The sequence below is a fragment of the Marmota flaviventris genome, chromosome 4, assembly GCF_047511675.1.
Source record: "Marmota flaviventris isolate mMarFla1 chromosome 4, mMarFla1.hap1, whole genome shotgun sequence".
Lineage (NCBI taxonomy): Eukaryota > Metazoa > Chordata > Mammalia > Rodentia > Sciuridae > Marmota > Marmota flaviventris.
In genome coordinates, this window is record NC_092501.1 from 124,365,229 (window position 1) to 124,383,388 (window position 18,160).

The 18,160-nt window shown below is 39.6% G+C and overlaps 1 protein-coding gene and 1 pseudogene across 2 annotated transcripts in view; both read left to right on the forward strand.

Annotated features, from left to right (window-relative positions):
• The window catches only part of LOC114087487 (purine nucleoside phosphorylase LACC1), an 86,845-nt gene extending 70,983 nt beyond the window's left edge, over positions 1-15,862 (forward strand). The window contains exons 8-9 of one of the 2 annotated variants that reach the window (XR_011707377.1): positions 4,916-5,111; positions 14,893-15,862. Coding sequence is in view for 1 of the 2 variants with exons in the window: in XM_071611483.1 (XP_071467584.1) it covers positions 4,916-4,952 (37 nt within the window). In the remaining variant the exon portion in view is untranslated. Of the gene's footprint in view, positions 1-4,915; positions 8,361-14,892 lie in introns of those variants that run through there. The other variant, XM_071611483.1, reaches the window with a different exon arrangement.
• Positions 9,116-12,196, forward strand: LOC114087270 (thyroid receptor-interacting protein 11 pseudogene; annotated as a pseudogene).
• Positions 15,863-18,160: the final 2,298 nt, after the last annotated feature.

An 18,160-nucleotide genomic window follows, 5' to 3' on the forward strand; every position in this document is an offset into this window, starting at 1 on the left:
GGACCTCTGCAAATCTCCTCCTCCATGGGTGAAGCCTTTCTTTGTCCCTGCCCCGGCTCCTACTCCTTCCTCCACGATTCTGTCTCTCAAACCCTCTGCTCCTCCTCCTCCTCCACCCTCTGTTCTCCCTGTCTCAAGATTTGACTCTACTGGACTCTCCTCCCCCTCCTTATCCCCTGCCCTCGTCCCCCAACCCCCAACACCCTCTAAGTGATTCCCCTGCTGCTGACTCAGCCTCTCCGCCATTGGAGGAAGCTAAGCCGGCCCAGCGCCCTCCAGATGACTCCCCCGCGGCACACACAGCCTCTCCTCCCCTGGAGGAAGCTGGCCCGGCTAAAAGAACTCACCAGCGTTATCACACCAACCTACTTGGGATGACTGCCAACAACTCCTAGGCACTGTCTTCATGAAAGAGGAACGAGAGAGAATCTTCCTGGAAGCTAGAAAAAATATCCTCGGACCAGATGGACGACCGACACAACTTCCCCTTGAACCGACCCAACTGGGACCCCAACACCTTTGAAGGTAGGGAGCATCTGTCCACTTATCGCCGGGCTCTAATAGTGGGTTTCTGAGCGGCCGCTAGGCGGCCAACCAATTTGGCCAAGGTAAGAGAGATTATTCAAAGGCCTGATGAATCTCCCTCTATGTTTCTAGAGAGAATTATGGAGGCATATAGGAGATATACTCCTTTCGATCCTCAGGCAGAGGATCAAAAGGCATCTGTCACGATGGCCTTTATTGGGCAAGCTGCCCTGGATATTAAAAGAAAGTTACAATGCTTAGATGGATTACAAGATATGACTTTGAGAGATTTGGTCAGAGAAGCCAAGAAGGTATACTATAAGAGAGAAACTGAGGAAGAGAAGGAACAAAGGAGGGAGAAAGAAAAGGAGCAAAGGGAGGATGAGAGAAGCAAAAGACAGACTAAGGCATTGACTAAGGTCCTGGTCACAACAACAAATAGGCCAGAAATTAAACAGGGAGACAGGAAGGGCTACCTGGGCCCACGCCAGAGGCCACCTCTGGCCTCAGATCAATGTGCCTACTGTAAAGAAAAAGGACACTGGGCCAAAGAGTGCCCTAGAAAGAGACAGCCACGCCAGCCAGCCATTCTGACTCTGGAGGATGACTAGGAAAGTCGGGGCTTGGATCCCCTCCCCAAGCTCAGGGTAACTTTTGAAGTGGAGGGGACCCCAGTAAACTTTGAAGTGGATACAGGGGCAGTATACTCAGCCCTTAAAGCCCCATTGGGCCCTCTATCAAATAAAAGGTCTCTAGTTCAAGGGGCTAATGGCAGTAAATATCGGGCTTGGACAACTAAGAGGACCATGGACCTGGGGAAAGGAAAAGTCCATCACTCCTTCCTAGTGATCCCAGAATGCCCGGCCTCATTGATGGGCAGAGATCTGCTCACCAAGCTCTGGGCCAGAATAACTTTTTTTTATTTTTATTTTTTTTATTGGTTGTTCAAAACATTACAAAGCTCATGATATATCATCTTTCATACATTTGACTCAATTGGGTTATGAACTCCCATTTTTACCCCAAATACAAATTGCAGAATCACATCGGTTACACACTCACATTTTTACATAATGGCATATTAGTGACTGTTGTATTCTGCTACCTTTCCTTTCCCCTACTATCCCCCCTCCCCTCCCATCATCCCTCTCTACTTCATCTGCTGTTGTTCAATTTTCTCCCTTGTTCCCCCCCTTTCCCCTCACATCCTCTTCTATGTAATTTTGTGTAACATTGAGGGTCTCCTACCATTTCCATATGCTTTCCCTTCTCCCTCCCTTTCTCTCCCCCCACTTGTCTTTGTTTAATGTTAATCTGTTCCTCATGCTCTTCCTCCCTATTCTGTTCTTAGTTGCTCTCTTTATATCAAAGAAGACATTTGGCATTTGTTTTTTAAGGATTGGCTAGCTTCGCTTAGCATAATCTGCTCTAATGCCATCCATTTCCCTGCAAATTCTATGATTTTGTCATTTTTTTATTGCTGCATAGTACCCCATTGTGTATAGATGCCACATTTTTTTTATCCATTCATCTATTGAAGGGCATCTAGGTTGGTTCCACAGTCTAGCTATTGTGAATTGTGCCGCTATGATCATTGATGTGGCAGTATCCCTATAGTACGCTCTTTTAAGATCCTCAGGGAATAGTCCGAGGAGGGCGATAGCTGGCTCAAATGGTGGATCCATTCCCAGCTTTCCCAGGTATCTCCATACTGCTTTCCAGATTGGCCTTACCAATTTGCAGTCCCACCAGCAGTGTACAAGTGTACCCTTTTCCCCACATCCTCGCCAACACTTATTGTTGTTTGACTTCATAATGGCTGCCAATCTTACTGGAGTGAGATGGTATCTTAGGGTGGTTTTGATTTGCATTTCTCTGACTGCTAGAGATGGTGAGCATTTTTTCATGTACTTGTTGATTGATTGTATGTCCTCCTCTGTGAAGTGTCTGTTCAGGTCCTTGGCCCATTTGTTGATTGGGTTATTTGTTATCTTATTGTTTAATTTTTTGAGTTCTTTGTATATTCTGGATATTAGGGCTCTATCTGAAGTGTGAGGGGTAAAAATTTGTTCCCAGGATCTAGGCTGTCTGTTTACCTCTCTTATTGTTTCTCTTGCTGAGAAAAAACTTTTTAGTTTAAGTAAGTCCCGTTTATTTATTCTTGTTATTAACACTTGGGCTATGGGCGTCCTATTAAGGAATTTGGTGCCTGACCCCACAGTATGTAGATCGTAGCCAACTTTTTCTTCTATCAGACACAGTGTCTCTGATTTGATATCTAGCTCCTTGATCCATTTTGTGTTAACTTTTGTGCATGGCGAGAGAAAGGGATTCAGTTTCATTTTATTGCATATGGATTTCCAATTTTCCCAGCACCATTTGTTGAAGATGCTATCCTTCCTCCATTGCATGCTTTTAGCCCCTTTATCAAATATAAGAAAGTTGTAATTTTGTGGATTGGTTTCTGTGTCCTCTATCCAGAATAACTTTTAACCCTGAAGGCCCACAAATGAAATTTTTAAATCCTTCAGTAAAAACTCCTATAGTCATGGCTTTAACTATGTCAGTAAAAGATAAACATCAACTCTTCACACCCCCAAGACTGATCAAACAGGCAAGCTACCCCAGAAATGGTTAACAGATAACCCAGATGCCTGGGCAGAAACTGCTGGGTTAGGCCTAGCCATGAAACAACCTCCAATAACAGTGGAGTTAAAAACCTCAGCCTCCCCAATCAATGTCAAACAATATCCTCTGAAAAAAAAAAAAAAAACTAAAGATGGGATAAGGCCCCATATTCAGAAATATCTGGCCTTAGGGGTCCTAAGGCCCTGTCAATTGGCCTGGAACACTCCCCTGCTACCAGTAAAAAAGCCAGGAACTGGGGACTATCGCCCCGTTCAAGACCTAACAGAGATCAACAACAGAGTGCAGGACATTCACCCCACGATACCTAATCCGTACAATCTGCTTAGCACTCTGAACCCTGAGCGGAAATGGTATACTGTTCTGGACTTAAAAGATGCTTTGTTTTGCTTGCCTCTGCATAAAGATAGTCAGTTGCTGTTTGCTTTCGAGTGGGTAAACCCAGAAACCGGGACGTCTTGTCAACTAACTTGGACTAGACTCCCACAGGGGTTCAAAAACTCCCCCACTCTCTTTGATGAAGCCCTCCACAGAGATCTCAACAACTTCAGAACTACGCACCCCGAAGTCACCCTGCTTCAATACATGGATGACCTGCTACTGGCAGCCGACACCAAGGAAAACTGTGAGTCTGGGACCCAAGCACTATTATCCGAGCTTGCTCAACTCGGGTATAAAGCTTCTGCCAAAAAGGCCCAAATTTGCCAGCAAGAAGTAATCTTCCTGGGCTATTCCCTTAGGGGTGGTAAACGATGGCTCACTGAGCCCAGAAAACAAACCGTTGTGCAGATACCACCCCCATCTAACAGAAGGGCAGATGAAGAGGCTAAATTGGCAGCCCTAAATGGAGTAACCATGTTAACACTTTCCACACCGGGGGAACATAAGTCAGGAGATTTAACTACTGTCGGAGCACCCTGACAACTTAACATCTAAGGACACTGACACTGAACTCCTCGACTTCACTGAGCCCAGCCTGCAATTTCAGAAAGCCCTACACTACGTTAAAAATGTACATCAACTCACTCACCTTGGTTCAAAGAAACTGCAGGCATTCCTGAAAGATCAAGAACAGAGTTTTCCACTAACTGACTCACAGCGAAAGGAAATAGCTGAACGGGTAACAAAAGCCTGTTGGGTCTGTCAATTGGTTAATGCTTACCCTTCCAAACTTCCTGCAGGAAAGCGCCTACGAGGAACCAGACCAAGACAATTCTAAGAAATGGACTTTACTGAAATTAAGCCAGCAAGGTGTGGACTTAAATATCTCCTAGTCTTTGTAGATACATTTTCAGGATGGATTGAAGCCTTCCCCACAAAAAAAGAAACGTCGCAAATGGTGGTCAAGAAGATCCTAGAAGATATTTTTCCAAGATACGGCCTACCTAAGGTAAATAGGGTCTGATAATGGACCGGCATTCGTGGCCCAGGTAAGTCAGGGGTTAACCAGGACCCTGGGGATTAATTGGAAGTTACATTGTGCTTATAGACCCCAGAGTTCAGGACAGGTAGAAAAAATGAATAGAACCATTAAAGAGACCTTAACGAAATTAAGCTTAGAGACCGGCATAAAAGATTGGACTATGCTCCTGCCTTATGCACTGTTTCATGCAAGAAATACTCCCTCTGTTTCTTTGTGTAACCTCACCCCCTATGAAATTCTCTATGGTGCCCCTCCTCCAGTAAGGGACCTAACCCCAACTCTAAGATCTAACGATCCCTTCCACACCCCCTTGCTTGACAGACTTAAAGCTCTTGAAAGAACCCAGCGATACCTGTAAAAACAGCTGGCCACTGCCTACCAACCTGGGGATGAAAGGACTCCACATCGATATCAAGTGGGAAACTTCGTCTACATAAGACGACATCAGGTGTCATCCCTGGAACCCCGCTGGAAAGGACCATACCAGGTGCTACTTATAACACCTACAGCGGTAAAGGTAGGTGGAATCACCCATGCCTCTCATCTCAAGCCTGCGCCCTGTCCAGACTCTGGCTGGAAACTAAAAAAGACTGGTAACCCTTTCAAATTGCATATTCACCATGTGGATAGGGCTATAGACTCTCCCCTTGACCACCAGTAGTCCTAATCCTCATCAGCCCGTTCAGCAGTGATGGCTGATCACAAATCCTACTGGACAAGAAATATGGTCTATCTCGCATACAGCCCCCTTAGGGACCTGGTGGCCATCTCTCCACCCAGACATTTGTCAGCTGGCTATAGGTCTTTCCTATTGGGATATCCCTGATGAAGAGGATCCCACTAAAATTCCATTAAATCCCTTCCGTAACATAGATAATGGAAACAAACATTATGGATGTAGGGACACGCGAGCCAGATGCAGGTTGGCTAACCTAGATTACTATGTTTGCCCAGCAGACTATTGAAGCCACAAACAGTCACGGCTGTGTGGGGAAAAAGCCGACTTCTTCTGTAAGTCATGGGGATGTGAGCATACAGGGGCTACCTGGTGGAACCCAAACTCCTCATCAAATTCAGTACACAGCATTGGCCATATTACCAATTAGATAACCAAAACCGAAGACCCCCAGAGGGGTCTCTAGATCCTCAAATTCTGCGTGAACTTTTTAACTTCTGCAAGTGCTCAAAAGGGTGGAAGCAAATTCCCCTATGTGGAGGCCTTTTCCCTCCTTCGCTCACATCCTAAACTATGCTTCTCCAATAGATCCTCACCCTTAGCCTTCTGCTCCGGACTCTCTGCTGTCACTCCCACCTCAGCAACCTGATTTCTCCCCTCCAATTACTAGATCAAAAACCCAAACCTCCGCCGGTTCTCAGACCATTGCCCCCTTGCTGAGGTAGCAGGTACTGAGGTACCCCTCCACGCACTCACTCCTCTCTTCTCCTGTCAGTGCCCACACCGGGTCCCACCAGGTCCTCTTACCAGCTAACCCAAAGCTCAAACCAGCTGAGGAGAGCCCTCAGACCCCTATCCAAGATGTAATGAAAATGACCTTTAAAATTGCTTTGTCATCACTAAAAACAGGTTACTAAGAATTTAAAGTCCCTCACAGGCTTTTTGGGATACTCACTCCCATCTTCCCCTCTGCTCTACCTGTTCTACTACTCAAGTTTTTGTTGCTAGGAAAATCCCAAACCCCTTTCCCATTATCCACGGAGCTGCTCTCAGCCCCGCCTTCCCCATCTTCCCCCTCTGTACCAGGCCCACAGAAAAGTCTTAACTGACCTTCTCCAGAAGTCTTCACCATGGCTGACTTTAGGACTTTCAGCAAAAGAGTCCCTATAAAAGAGTTCAGTATAGATAAACTTCCTCTTTTCGTGTTGCCCTGTTCTACTTGGCCACTGGCTGGAAAAATCAGCACTCCTAAGCTAGACACCCCCTTACTAGTTTTTCACAAAATATGTGAACAAGGCCTCTGGCCTTGAGCTGGGGCTTCACAGAGATGGCTACATTTCTAAGATAAAGAAGTTACCAACTGGGCTCCATGTAACAGCTGGCAGAAAAAAAATTTAAAAAAGGGGGAAGAAAAAGCTTTCCCCCTCCCAGGTGTCCTTAAAAAGTTAACTTGCCCAGAACAGAGGAAAAAAAAACAGAAACAAAAACTGCTTTTTATAAACTTCTGCAGACTGTGAACTTCTGAGCCCCTTCCCTTACATGTTGGGTACAAAAATTCTGAAACTACCTAAACGTGGGGTTCAGGGGATTAATTGATTACAACAGAAGCAATGCCCTCTGAATCCGGTTGCAACCAAATAGGACTGTTTCCCTGTCTTCGGTACTATCTTAGGTGCCTTGCCTTGTCCGTCCCTACAACAGTATAATTCTATATACTTAAACATTATTTATGTTTTCATAAAATGGTCAACAGATGTAATTAATTATGTAATGGTGCAGATGTTTCCCAGAGTGCTCTATCATGATGCAGGTTCATTTGAAGATCAAATAGGGGGGCATACAACCCGGTTTCGCTGGGAACCTGTATCCCTCACTTTAGCCATCCTATTAGGAATAGGAGTTGCTGCAGGGGTGGGTACAGGAACCACTGCTCTGGTCCATGGGACACAACAAATGACCCAATTAGAAGCAGCAATAGACCAAAACTTAAAGATATTAGAAACCTCCATCACAGCTTTGCAGGAATCTTTAACCTCTCTCTCTGAAGTTGTTTTACAGAACAGGCGAAGGTTGGACCTCCTCTTCATGAGAGAAGAGGGCCTTTGTGCTGCATTGAGGGAAAAATGTTGTTTTTATGCCGACCATACTAAAGTTATAAAAAAATCTATAAGTAAATTAAAAAAACGCCTTGAAGAGCGTCAACGAGAGAGAGACCCAAAAAAGGGTGGTTTAAGTCTTGGTTCACACAGTCCCCCTGGTTAACTATGCTTTTATCAGCCCTGGCCGGTCCATTAATAATCCTCATATTATTGCTAACTGTAGGACCCTGTTTGCTCAACTGTGTAACTTCTTTTCTCCAAGCTCAAATTGGACAAGTTAAACTTTTGGTAATCAGACAACAATATACCCCACTAGCAGACATAGAATGTGACACCCCCCAGTGATCACTTTTATGATTAAAAGTAGCCAGAAGAAGAAGTGGGGAATGAAAGGTTAATAATCTTGAGAACTGTTTGCTAATCTTGTTCCCATAATGTGCTGTCCCCAACTGCCAAACTGCAGAATGTATTAAACCGCCCACTCGCCCTGACCCATCAATGAACTTCCCTCCCTGTCCTCTCCAAGGAAAGTATATAAGCTCTGCTTAAACTGTTCTCAGGGCTCTTTGCTCTATTCAAGTGAGCTCTGAGCCCCAGCATGCTGGACCCCCAATAAACCCTTTGCTGTTGCATGAGACAGTCTCTTGGTGGTCTCTTCCTCCAACGCTCACCTGACCTTTACAAGGTGAGGTAGGAAGGATAGCAGAATGAATCAGATAGTGTTACCATGTATGAATATATGATTGCATGACTGGTATAATTCTACACAATGTACAACCAGAAGAATGAAAAGTCATACTCCATTTATGTGTGATGTTCAGAATATATTCTACCGTCACATATAACTACTTAGAACAAATAAAAAAAAATTTAAAAATTCTTTATGTAAGAATCACAGCAAATAATCAGTTCCTAAAATAAACTAAATGATTTACTAATCTAAGTAATCTAAAATAATCTCTAAAACACATTTGTGATCTACTTCACAATGTTACTGTGGCTCACTGTAAAGTCTCAATAAATACAAATTCTTAGTATTAAGCTTTTTTTTTTTTTTTTTTGTTGTTGTTGTTTGTTGTTGTGCTGGTAGTGGTTTGTGGTACTAATAATTGAACCCAAGAATGCTCTACTACTTAGCTACATTCCCATTTCCATTTTACTTTTTTTCTGGAACATATATGAAGTACATATATGAAGACATGAATTGGTGTTCAAAAACTTTGTATAAAATCAGAGATGTAGAAAATTGTGCTCTATATGTGTAATAAGAATTGTAATGCATTCCACTGTAATATATTTAAAAAAAAATAAAAATTCCACTGGAAACCATCACCAACAGATTAGATTGCATACAAAACAGAACTTGAATCCTTGAGGACAGACCTTCAACTTCAGGCCTCCAAGACAGGGCAAAGGCTCTCAGATGGGGGTGTTCTTATGGCCAACATGGAGGTGGCAGGACCAGCCCACGGATCTGGTCACCCAACCAGAGGGCTGAAAGTCCAGGGAGGGAGCAGAGGCCCCGCAGGGGTTACTGCACCCTGGCAACAAGTTCCTGGTCAAAGCCCAGGCCAGCCTCTACATTTGAGGCAGAGTGCCAAGGGTGTCAGGAACCTTGCGCTGCCCAGAATTCTGAATGCTTTGGTCATAACTGACCCCCACAGTGCTCCAGGACATTCAGCTGGAAGGTGGATGGCCATAGAGTGGTTTTCAGGGAGGAGCTGATGGCTCTCTGAAGCTCTAGCAATGTCATCCTGGTTTAGAGGCCTAGGCTCTGGCTTGGGCCACTCCTTGGGTCAGGTGGGAGGCAGCTTGGCTTCCCCCACTGGCTAAGTCTCCAACTGCACCATAGATATGCCTGTGGAGGTCTCCAAAGCTGTGGAAGCCCGTTCATTTCATTGTCGGAGAAAGAAAATTGAAGCCAGGAAATCAAGGTTGAGATCTGAGAATAAAAGACTTAAAAAATATTGTACTGATCTGGAAAAAAAGCATGAAGCATCAGAGCTTCAAATAAACCTTCAATCTACAAGTTACCGAAACCAACTGCAACAGAAACAGGTAGAAATCAGCCATCTTCAGGCAAGCCAAATGGCACTACAGGAGCAGGTGTTGGGCCTGCAGTCAGCTGCTCAATCAGTACCTTCAGGAGCGGGTGGTGTACCAGCCACCAGTGCACCTTGTTCATCCGGTAATGGACTCAGTGAAATCTGCAAACTACAACATACTATTAAGGTCCTGGAACAAAACCGAAGTCAGGACATGGATCATCACCAACATGAAATGTCTGTTTTGCAGAGTGCACATCAACAGAAACTGGCAGAGTTAAATCACCAGCATCAACAGGAGTCAAATGACTATGAAGGACGGATTGCAGAACTGGAAAAGCTGTTACACCAAGGTGACTCAGGAGTTACAGTCACTGATGAGTCTCAAGTCTGGGAGATGCAAAACACTATTCAGGTTCTACAAACTGAAAAACTAGAGTCCACAAGAAGAATCAAAGAACTTGAGGGTACAATAAAAGACATAAATAAAAAATTATCTTCTGCAGAAAATGATAGAGATGTCCTGAAGAGAGATAAAGAACAGCTCAGTGTGGAAAAGCAACAAATGATTGAAGAATGTGAAAAGTTGAAATTGGAATGTACTAAATTGCAACCTTCTGTGATGGAGCAGAGTGATCCTGTGGCAGGAACAATTTCTCCACAGAGTTCATCAGTGGGAGAAGTGTTGAGAATACAACAAGCCCTGTCTGATGTTGAAAATGAAAAAATGAGTCTGAGTAGTTTAAAACAAGATACCAGTCTTGCTGAAGACAATCTGAAACTTCAAATGCATGTCCAAGTTTTAGAAAAAGAGAAATCATTATTGAGTCAAGAAAAGGAAGAACTTCAGATATCACTTTGCAAATTGAGCTGGGAATATGAAGTCATTAAAAGTTCAGCTTCAACAGACATGAATTTGAATGTACAAATACATGACTTAACACTTAACTTGGACGCTAAGGAGCAAGAACTGAATGAAAGTATTAACGAAAAGGAAATGCTGATAGCTGAGTTAGAAAAACTGGACAACGAGAACCAGGAAGCTACAAAGCACATGAATTTGATAATAGATGAGCTATCAAAACAGCAAAATGAAGGAGATGGTCTAATCACGAAATTGAAACAAGATCTAGATGACAAAAAAGAGAGAGTTCATCAATTTGAGGAGGATAAAATGGACATAACTAAAGAGTTGCATGTAGAGAAAGAAAAGTTAACTGAGAGTGCACTGAGCCTCCGTGATTTGCATTTAACCAAGCAGAAGCTTGAAGATAAAGTTGAAGATTTAGTAAATCAGCTAAGTCAGTCACAAAAAAGTAGTTTAAATATCCAGCAGGAAAACCTGGAACTTAAGGAATACATTAGCCAAAAGGAAGAGGAACTATGTAGAGTTCAGAATGAGTTAAGACATGCTGTTAATGAAGACTCTCATTTTAAGGATGACTTGCTTAAAGAAGGGGAAGTCGAAATTACAAACTTGAAGCAAAATCTTGCAGAAGTAGAACAGCTCAATGAAAATTTAAAGAAAGTTGCTTTTGATCTGAAAATGGAAAATGACAAGTTGATTTCAGCATGTGAAGATGTAAGGCATCAATTGGAAGAATCTATTGCTGGTAACAACCAAATTTCTCTAGAAAAAGACACTATTATGGAGACTCTGAAAACAGAGAAAGAACAGATAGAAGTAGAACTGTGTCAGGCCAAAAAGAAACTGTTGGAAGAAGCAAACAATTACAGGCAGACTATTCAGGAACTCTCAAATGTATGTAATTGTAATACCTCTGCCTTACAGCTGGAACAGGAGCGTGTAGTGCAACTCAGTCAAGAGAAAGACTTTGAAATAGCAGGACTCAAAAAGAATATTGAGCAAATGGCTACTGATCAAAAAGAAACTAAGGAAATGTTGGCATCTCGTTTAGAAGAACAGAAGCAATTGATGCAACTTATAAATGAGAAAGAAATTTTTATTGGCCAACTCAAACAAGAAAGTTCAGCACTGCAAAAGGATTTAGATAAGTGTTCTCAGGCCTTAAAACAAAATGAAACTTTAAGGCAGACCATAGAGGGTAAAGACAGAAGTCTTAGCTCCATGAAAGAAGAAAACAGTCATCTGCAAGAAGAATTGGAAAGACTTAGGGAACAGCAGAATCGAATTGGAGCTGTGGCTGAGCCTCAAACCCTCGATAGTATCACAGAACTAGAATCTGAGGTATCTCAACTGAATATCATCAAGAATCATCTGGAAGAGGAAGTTACACATCATCAAAAGGTCATTGAAGATCAAAACCAGAGTCAAATGCAACTACTTCAGTCTCTACAGGAGCAGAAGGAGGAAATGGATAAATTTAAATACCAGTATGAGCAGATGAAGGCTGCACATACCCAACTGTTTTTTAAAAAAGACAAGGAAATTAAGAATTTGCAGAAAACCATCGAACAAATAAAAGCCCAGGGGCATGAAGAGAGACAAGTCATTCAAACAGAGAATGCCAATATTTTTCAAGAAACAAAAGTAAAAAGCCTTAATATAGAAAATGGGAGTGAAAACCATGACATGTGTAAAGCCAAAATGGAAAAATTTGTGAAAAGAATCAAAGAACGAGTACTTGAGATTAAACTTCTGAATGAAAGAAATATATCTTTAACCAAACAGATTGTTCAGCTGTCTAAAGATGAGGTTGAGAAACTTACTCAAATTATCCAGCAGAAAGACATGGAGAGACGAGCTCTTCCTGCTAGAATGTCTCCAGTTTCATACACCTAGGATGTCCTTGACCTCTAGCAGTAACTCTAGACTTCACTATGGAAAGAGAACATTTTAAATGAGAAGATCCAAAAGTGTCCCCAGCATACCTTTGAGACCAGATGAGAAAACTATGCTTAATAGTTCTTTTTCAGGACTTTTTGTTCAGTTTCTGGAAACAGAATCTCGTTGTCACTAGGGGGCAAAATTGTGATGTATGCACTTGAGGGGAGAAATAAAGAATGTTTATGTACTTCTGCCCCTTTCAATGCTTTATTCACTCAAATTACTAATTTCACTCTATAGGTTCTTAATCAAGAAAGCAACAATCCTTAATGCTAAGCACTGCAATAGACATAATTAATTCACAGCAAACAATTCTAGATTAATTCTAAGCACTGCAAAACACACTTAATCATGATAGGCTAATGACAGACATTTCCTCTGCATGCTAAATTCAAAAGTCCTAAGCCTTAGGCTTTAAGTCCATCAGATGCATACTAACTCAGACTGTGGTGATCAGGTCCAGAATCAAGGCAGGCTTTTCCTGGCATGCAGTGGACGACTGGTTGAGGAGAGGGTCCTAGGGAGAAGTTGTGGCTCTCACCAAGGTCCAGACGAGGCGGTAGAGTTTGAGAGCAGTGAGGATCACACAGAGGCTCAGAAAATTATGACAAGTGATGGGATGTCAGGTCCTTAGCAGGCTTTCCATCTTGAGTGCATCTTTGTTTGGGCTGGCTGAATTCCTGTTCATTTGCTCTATTATTTATACTAAATTTGGGGGCTTTTGACCCCCCTTTCAATCCTTATCAGCTACCACCAGATTACTCAGTGACATCATTTACCCTGGGGTCAGAAACAACTTTTCTGGTGGTCTCCAACCTGATAGAGATTCTCCCCTTTCCCTCTTATCAGGAGAGGACAGCCTGCCAGGGACTTCTCTCTGTTTAACAGAGTGAGGAGAAGCAATTTGTTTGAGGACATACTGGAGGACTCTGTGGGTGTGCCTAGTGAAACTGCAGGTTTCAAACTGGAGTTTTTAAAACGGAGTTGCTTAGGCTCAGGCCTAAGGCCTTCCTAACATTCATCCAGCTATTCTACCACCAAAACTTTCTGTTCATGCCATGAAACTTTTAGACTCGCTAGGAAGGAGAAAGCAAGGGGCAAAAGTACCAGGAAGTTTTAAAGATGCAGCAGAATTCAGAGCTGGTAGAAGAACCATTCTTGGCTCCCCATTTGGAAGCTGTGACTCTTATTAATGCAGCTGGATTTGGACCTGATGGACCTGGGCATCTTCATTTGACCTGTACACTATTGCCAATGCCCCTTGACAACAGCCCCAGAGTTGTACTAAAGGACCTTTTAAAGCAATACGTGATTCTTAAGCCAGAGATGATTTAGCACTTTAAAGAAGCCATAAACACAAGGTACTTCTCACAGTTTGGCATTTTGGAAAAAAAGTCCCGTATTTATAGAAAAAAGATAAAGAAAAAAGGCTGATATATAGAGTTACTGGGTATTTTGTCTTCCTTTTTTCTTTCTTTTTTTTTTTTGGATGTAGCTCTTAAAAAATTTTTTTTTGTTTTGTTTGATGTAGCACTTTCTGTTTATAAAAATTTGTTCTGATGTTATTAGGTAACCATAAGCAGTAATCAGTTCTTAAATACTTTGTGAATCAGAACAGTATCAGTGAACTATACAGCTCAACCTCTCTTTTAATGATATTATTTGTTAAATTTAATTGTATTAAAATAAAAATGATACATTTAAATAACAGAAAAAAAGAAAAATCCAAACTATGATGTAGCAAGAAGTTGTGAATTCTTTATCAAAGAAAACATTGTACAACTACTAAAAGAAAATTACAGTTGCAGGGCCCAAACATGAAATTTAGTGGATAAATTCTAAGATTCTTTTAATCAAAATACTATGAACCTATCCATTTTACTATTTTCAATTGTATAAAAAGTCACTTCATGTTAAATTCAATTTTCTAGGTGTTAAATATGTCCATAAGGAAAATGATTTCTACACGTTAAGTTTGAGTCATTACATCAATCATGTCCAATAAAAAAGTTAATTTGTAAGAATGTATCATTAAAATCTGGACTATTTATCTACACGCTTCTCTTTTTTATTTTTGTAAATTAAGATAAAACATGAATCAAGAGTTTCCAACTTGAGTTGGGCAAAGTCGGAGAGGAGAGAAAGCAGATTATGTGAAAATTGTTTCTCTGACACCTGTAGTTTCTAGAACCATTAAGAACATTTTTATTAAAATTAATTTAATAAAATTTAATATAAAATAAATTGTTATAATTAAATATAAATTAATTTTCTTACATTTAATTTAGGTTTGTTTTATTAATTTTGTTAGTTTTATTATATTTAATTTAAATTTACTATTTAATTAGTATTGTTTATTAATTTAATAAAATTTATATTTAATTATGTTATATTTTAAAATTTACTAAATTTTATTTAAATTAATTTAATAAAATGTAAACAAATTAAATAAAATTTAAGATAAATCAGATTATTTAACATGAATTACATAATTTAATATAAATTTTTATACAATTAAAAAAATAAAAATGATACATTTTAATTAATTTTAATTAATTTTAATGAAAGTGTTCTTAGTGGTTTTGGAAGCTGCAGGTGTCAGCTTTTCTTTTTTATTTCTTTTTTTTTAATTTTCTCTCAGTGTCAACTTTTTTTTATTTCTTTGATAGGAACATGTGGTCTATCTTTAAACCTCCAGCAATTTACAAAAAAGAAAAAAAAGTACTAGTTTTGACTTTTTTACATAGTGCGGAAAATGTACCTGAAGGAAATGCTCATCATCTTTAGAAGAATTTGTGTAAAAAGGAGGAGAAGAAGGTTTTTTTCTGGGGCATTGCCAGTCCCCTACAACTCTGTGGATATGGTTCTCTGTGATTTCATCATGCATATAGGTTGATGTGACCATCACCACCACAGCCAGGAGACACACTTGCATCTTAAGGATCACTGAAATCACTTCCATGACACCAGCACCAGCTGTTTAGAACTTAAGAATATTTCTTTAATTTTTTTCAGCCCATTATAAAAAGTCCTGACTTGATGCTTAGTTGTATGAAGATGTTCTTATTTACAGTTGGAAGTTGTACATCGAATAACTTATTTATATTGCCATTCTTATGTACATTTAAAGAAAGTTGCCCTAGGAGTTCATTTGACAAATGTTAAACTGCCTCCTGAGCCTTGTGCAATGTAGCATCAGAGATGATCCTCTACTTAGAGCAGAGCTACATTCGGGGAATTCCTCTGTAACTTGAAAACATGTTAAATTGAAAATGCATGTACCACACCTAATGTTCTGCAGTGTGCAGATGGGGCTGATAGAGAGTTGCCACTCACTGGTGCTGCCCTGTCAAGGGAGTGTTGTACTGCATATTGCTAGCCCAGGAACAAGTGAAAATTCAAAATCTAAAGTATGAGTTCTACTGAATGTCTTTTACTTTTGTACTACCATAAAATTTAAAAATCTTTTTTAAATAAAAGCATTATTAGCTATTGTGATAATTAAATTCAAGCACTTATATATTCTCTGGCTGACTGAGAGAATTATCAACAAATTGGAATTTCCAAAGTAGAATTATAAACAAATTGGAATTTCCAAAATCACATGGTGAAAGTTAATGTGTATTGGCTAAATATTTCTAATCCCATCCTTCAGTTTTCTTCAGTGAAAGTTTTATCCTATTCATCAAATATTATCTTTATAATAAAGTTATTATTTTAATATCATTTTTGTGATGCATTTCTGTACAGGCAAAAATAATAATTTATTCTTAATGGGTCAAAGAAAAAAAAAGACAGGGTAAAGGAACTTGAATACTCAGCATGTAATAAAGGGGGAAAATAAAACACCATATTCAGAATGCACAAGAACTCTGGGACAGGATTAAAAGAGCATACCTGAGTGTCATTGGGATAGAAAAGAATGTGGAAATACAGGCTGACGGCATTAAGAACATTTTCAATGAGACAGTAAAAGAAAAATGTCCTTATATCAGAAATGAGGGAGCATCCACATAGAGGGGGCATATAGGGTACCAAATAGACAAGGTCAAAATAGAACCTAAGACACATGATAATCAGAATACTTAACATAGAAAAGAAGGAAAGAGCACTAAAAGCTGCAAGAGAAAACCATCAGGTCTCATTTAGGAGCAAGCCACTAAGGATCACTTTTGACTCCTGAACTCAGATCCTAAAGAAGAGCAAGGCCCAGAATGAGATATTCAAAGAAAGCTCTTAAAGAAAAATTTTGTCAGTCAAGATTTCTAAATCCAGCAAAGCTCTTTCAAAATTGATGCAGAAAGTATAACTTTACATGAGAGGGATAAGCTTCAAGAATTTATGATCACCAAAGAAGCACTACAAAGAATGCTCAAAGATAAACTACACAAAGATGTACCCAAAAATAACCACCAAAGCTCCTAAATAGATGGTGACCATGAGAAGAGCAACCAACTAAATGAAAATTAAGACAGAATTAAATGTAGTAAACAAACCAAAATATCAGAAAACTACAAACACATATCCATAATAACCCTGAATGTATCTGGTCTCAACTCCCCAGTTAAAAGACACAGATTAATGGGTTGGATCAAAAAACAAGATCCAACCATGTGGTTTACAACAACCTCTATCACCAGCAGACAGGTCATCCAAATATAAAATTAATAAGGATTTTTCTGACTTTAATACTATAAATCAAATGTACCTAATAGACTTCTACAGAGTATTTCATCAGAAAAAAAACTGAATTTACAACTAGAAATAAATATAAAAAGAAAAGAGAGCTACATAAGCACATGGAGATTTAACACCATTATTTTAAATAAAATATGATCATAGAATAAATAAATGAGAAAAGAAATCCATAAATTTTTAGGAAACAAATAAGAGAAGACATCAAAATCTCTTGGACAGTAGGAAAGCAGTTCTAAGAGAAAAAAATGAGTACGTACATTAAAAAATAGATCCTAAATAAACTTATGTTCCACTTCAAGGTTTTAGAAAAGGAAGAGCAAATTAACTCTAAATGATTAGAAGACAGGAAATAATTAATATCAGAGTCCAAATTAATTAATAGAGAATAAAAATATATACAGGATCAATGCAATAAAGAGATCAATGCAATAAAGCTCAATAAGATTGATAAATCCTTAGCAAAATTAACCAAAAGAAAGAAAGACCCACATAAACAAAATTAGAGATGAAAAGGGATATATCATCACAGACACTTCTAAAACACACACAATCATTAGAAACTATTTTGAAATTTTATACTCCAATAAACTGGAAAATCCAGACGATGCCAACAAATTTCTGGACAAATATGACCTGCCCAAGTTGAACCAGGAAGACATAGAAAACCTAAACAGACAAATATCAAGTAGTGAAATTGTAACACCAAAAACCTTCCAACAAAGAAAAGCCCAGGACCAGATGTATTCTCAGCCAGACCTTTAAAGAAGAACTAATACCGGTCGTTCTCAAATTATTTCATGAAATTAAAAGGGAGGGAACATTCCCAAATACATTCTGTGAAGCCAGTATAATCCTGATACCAAAACCAGACAAAGACACATCAAGGAAAGAAAACTAACAGACCAATATCACTGATGAACACAGACACAAAAATCCTAGATATCAGCAAGACATTAGAAAACATCAAGAAGATAATAGACCATGATCAAATGTATTATCCCAGGCATGCAAGGTTGATTTGGCATATGCAAATCAATAAATGTAATTTGCCACTCAAGCAAAATTAAGAACAAAAATCACATAATCATCCCAATAGATGTAAAATAGTCCTTTGATAAATTTCAACACACCTTCATGTTAAAAACATGAATGGAGAAACTAGGGGAAAAAAAGAACTTACCTCAACATTATAAAGGCTGTAGATGACAAACCCAAAGCCTGTATCATACTGAATGGAGA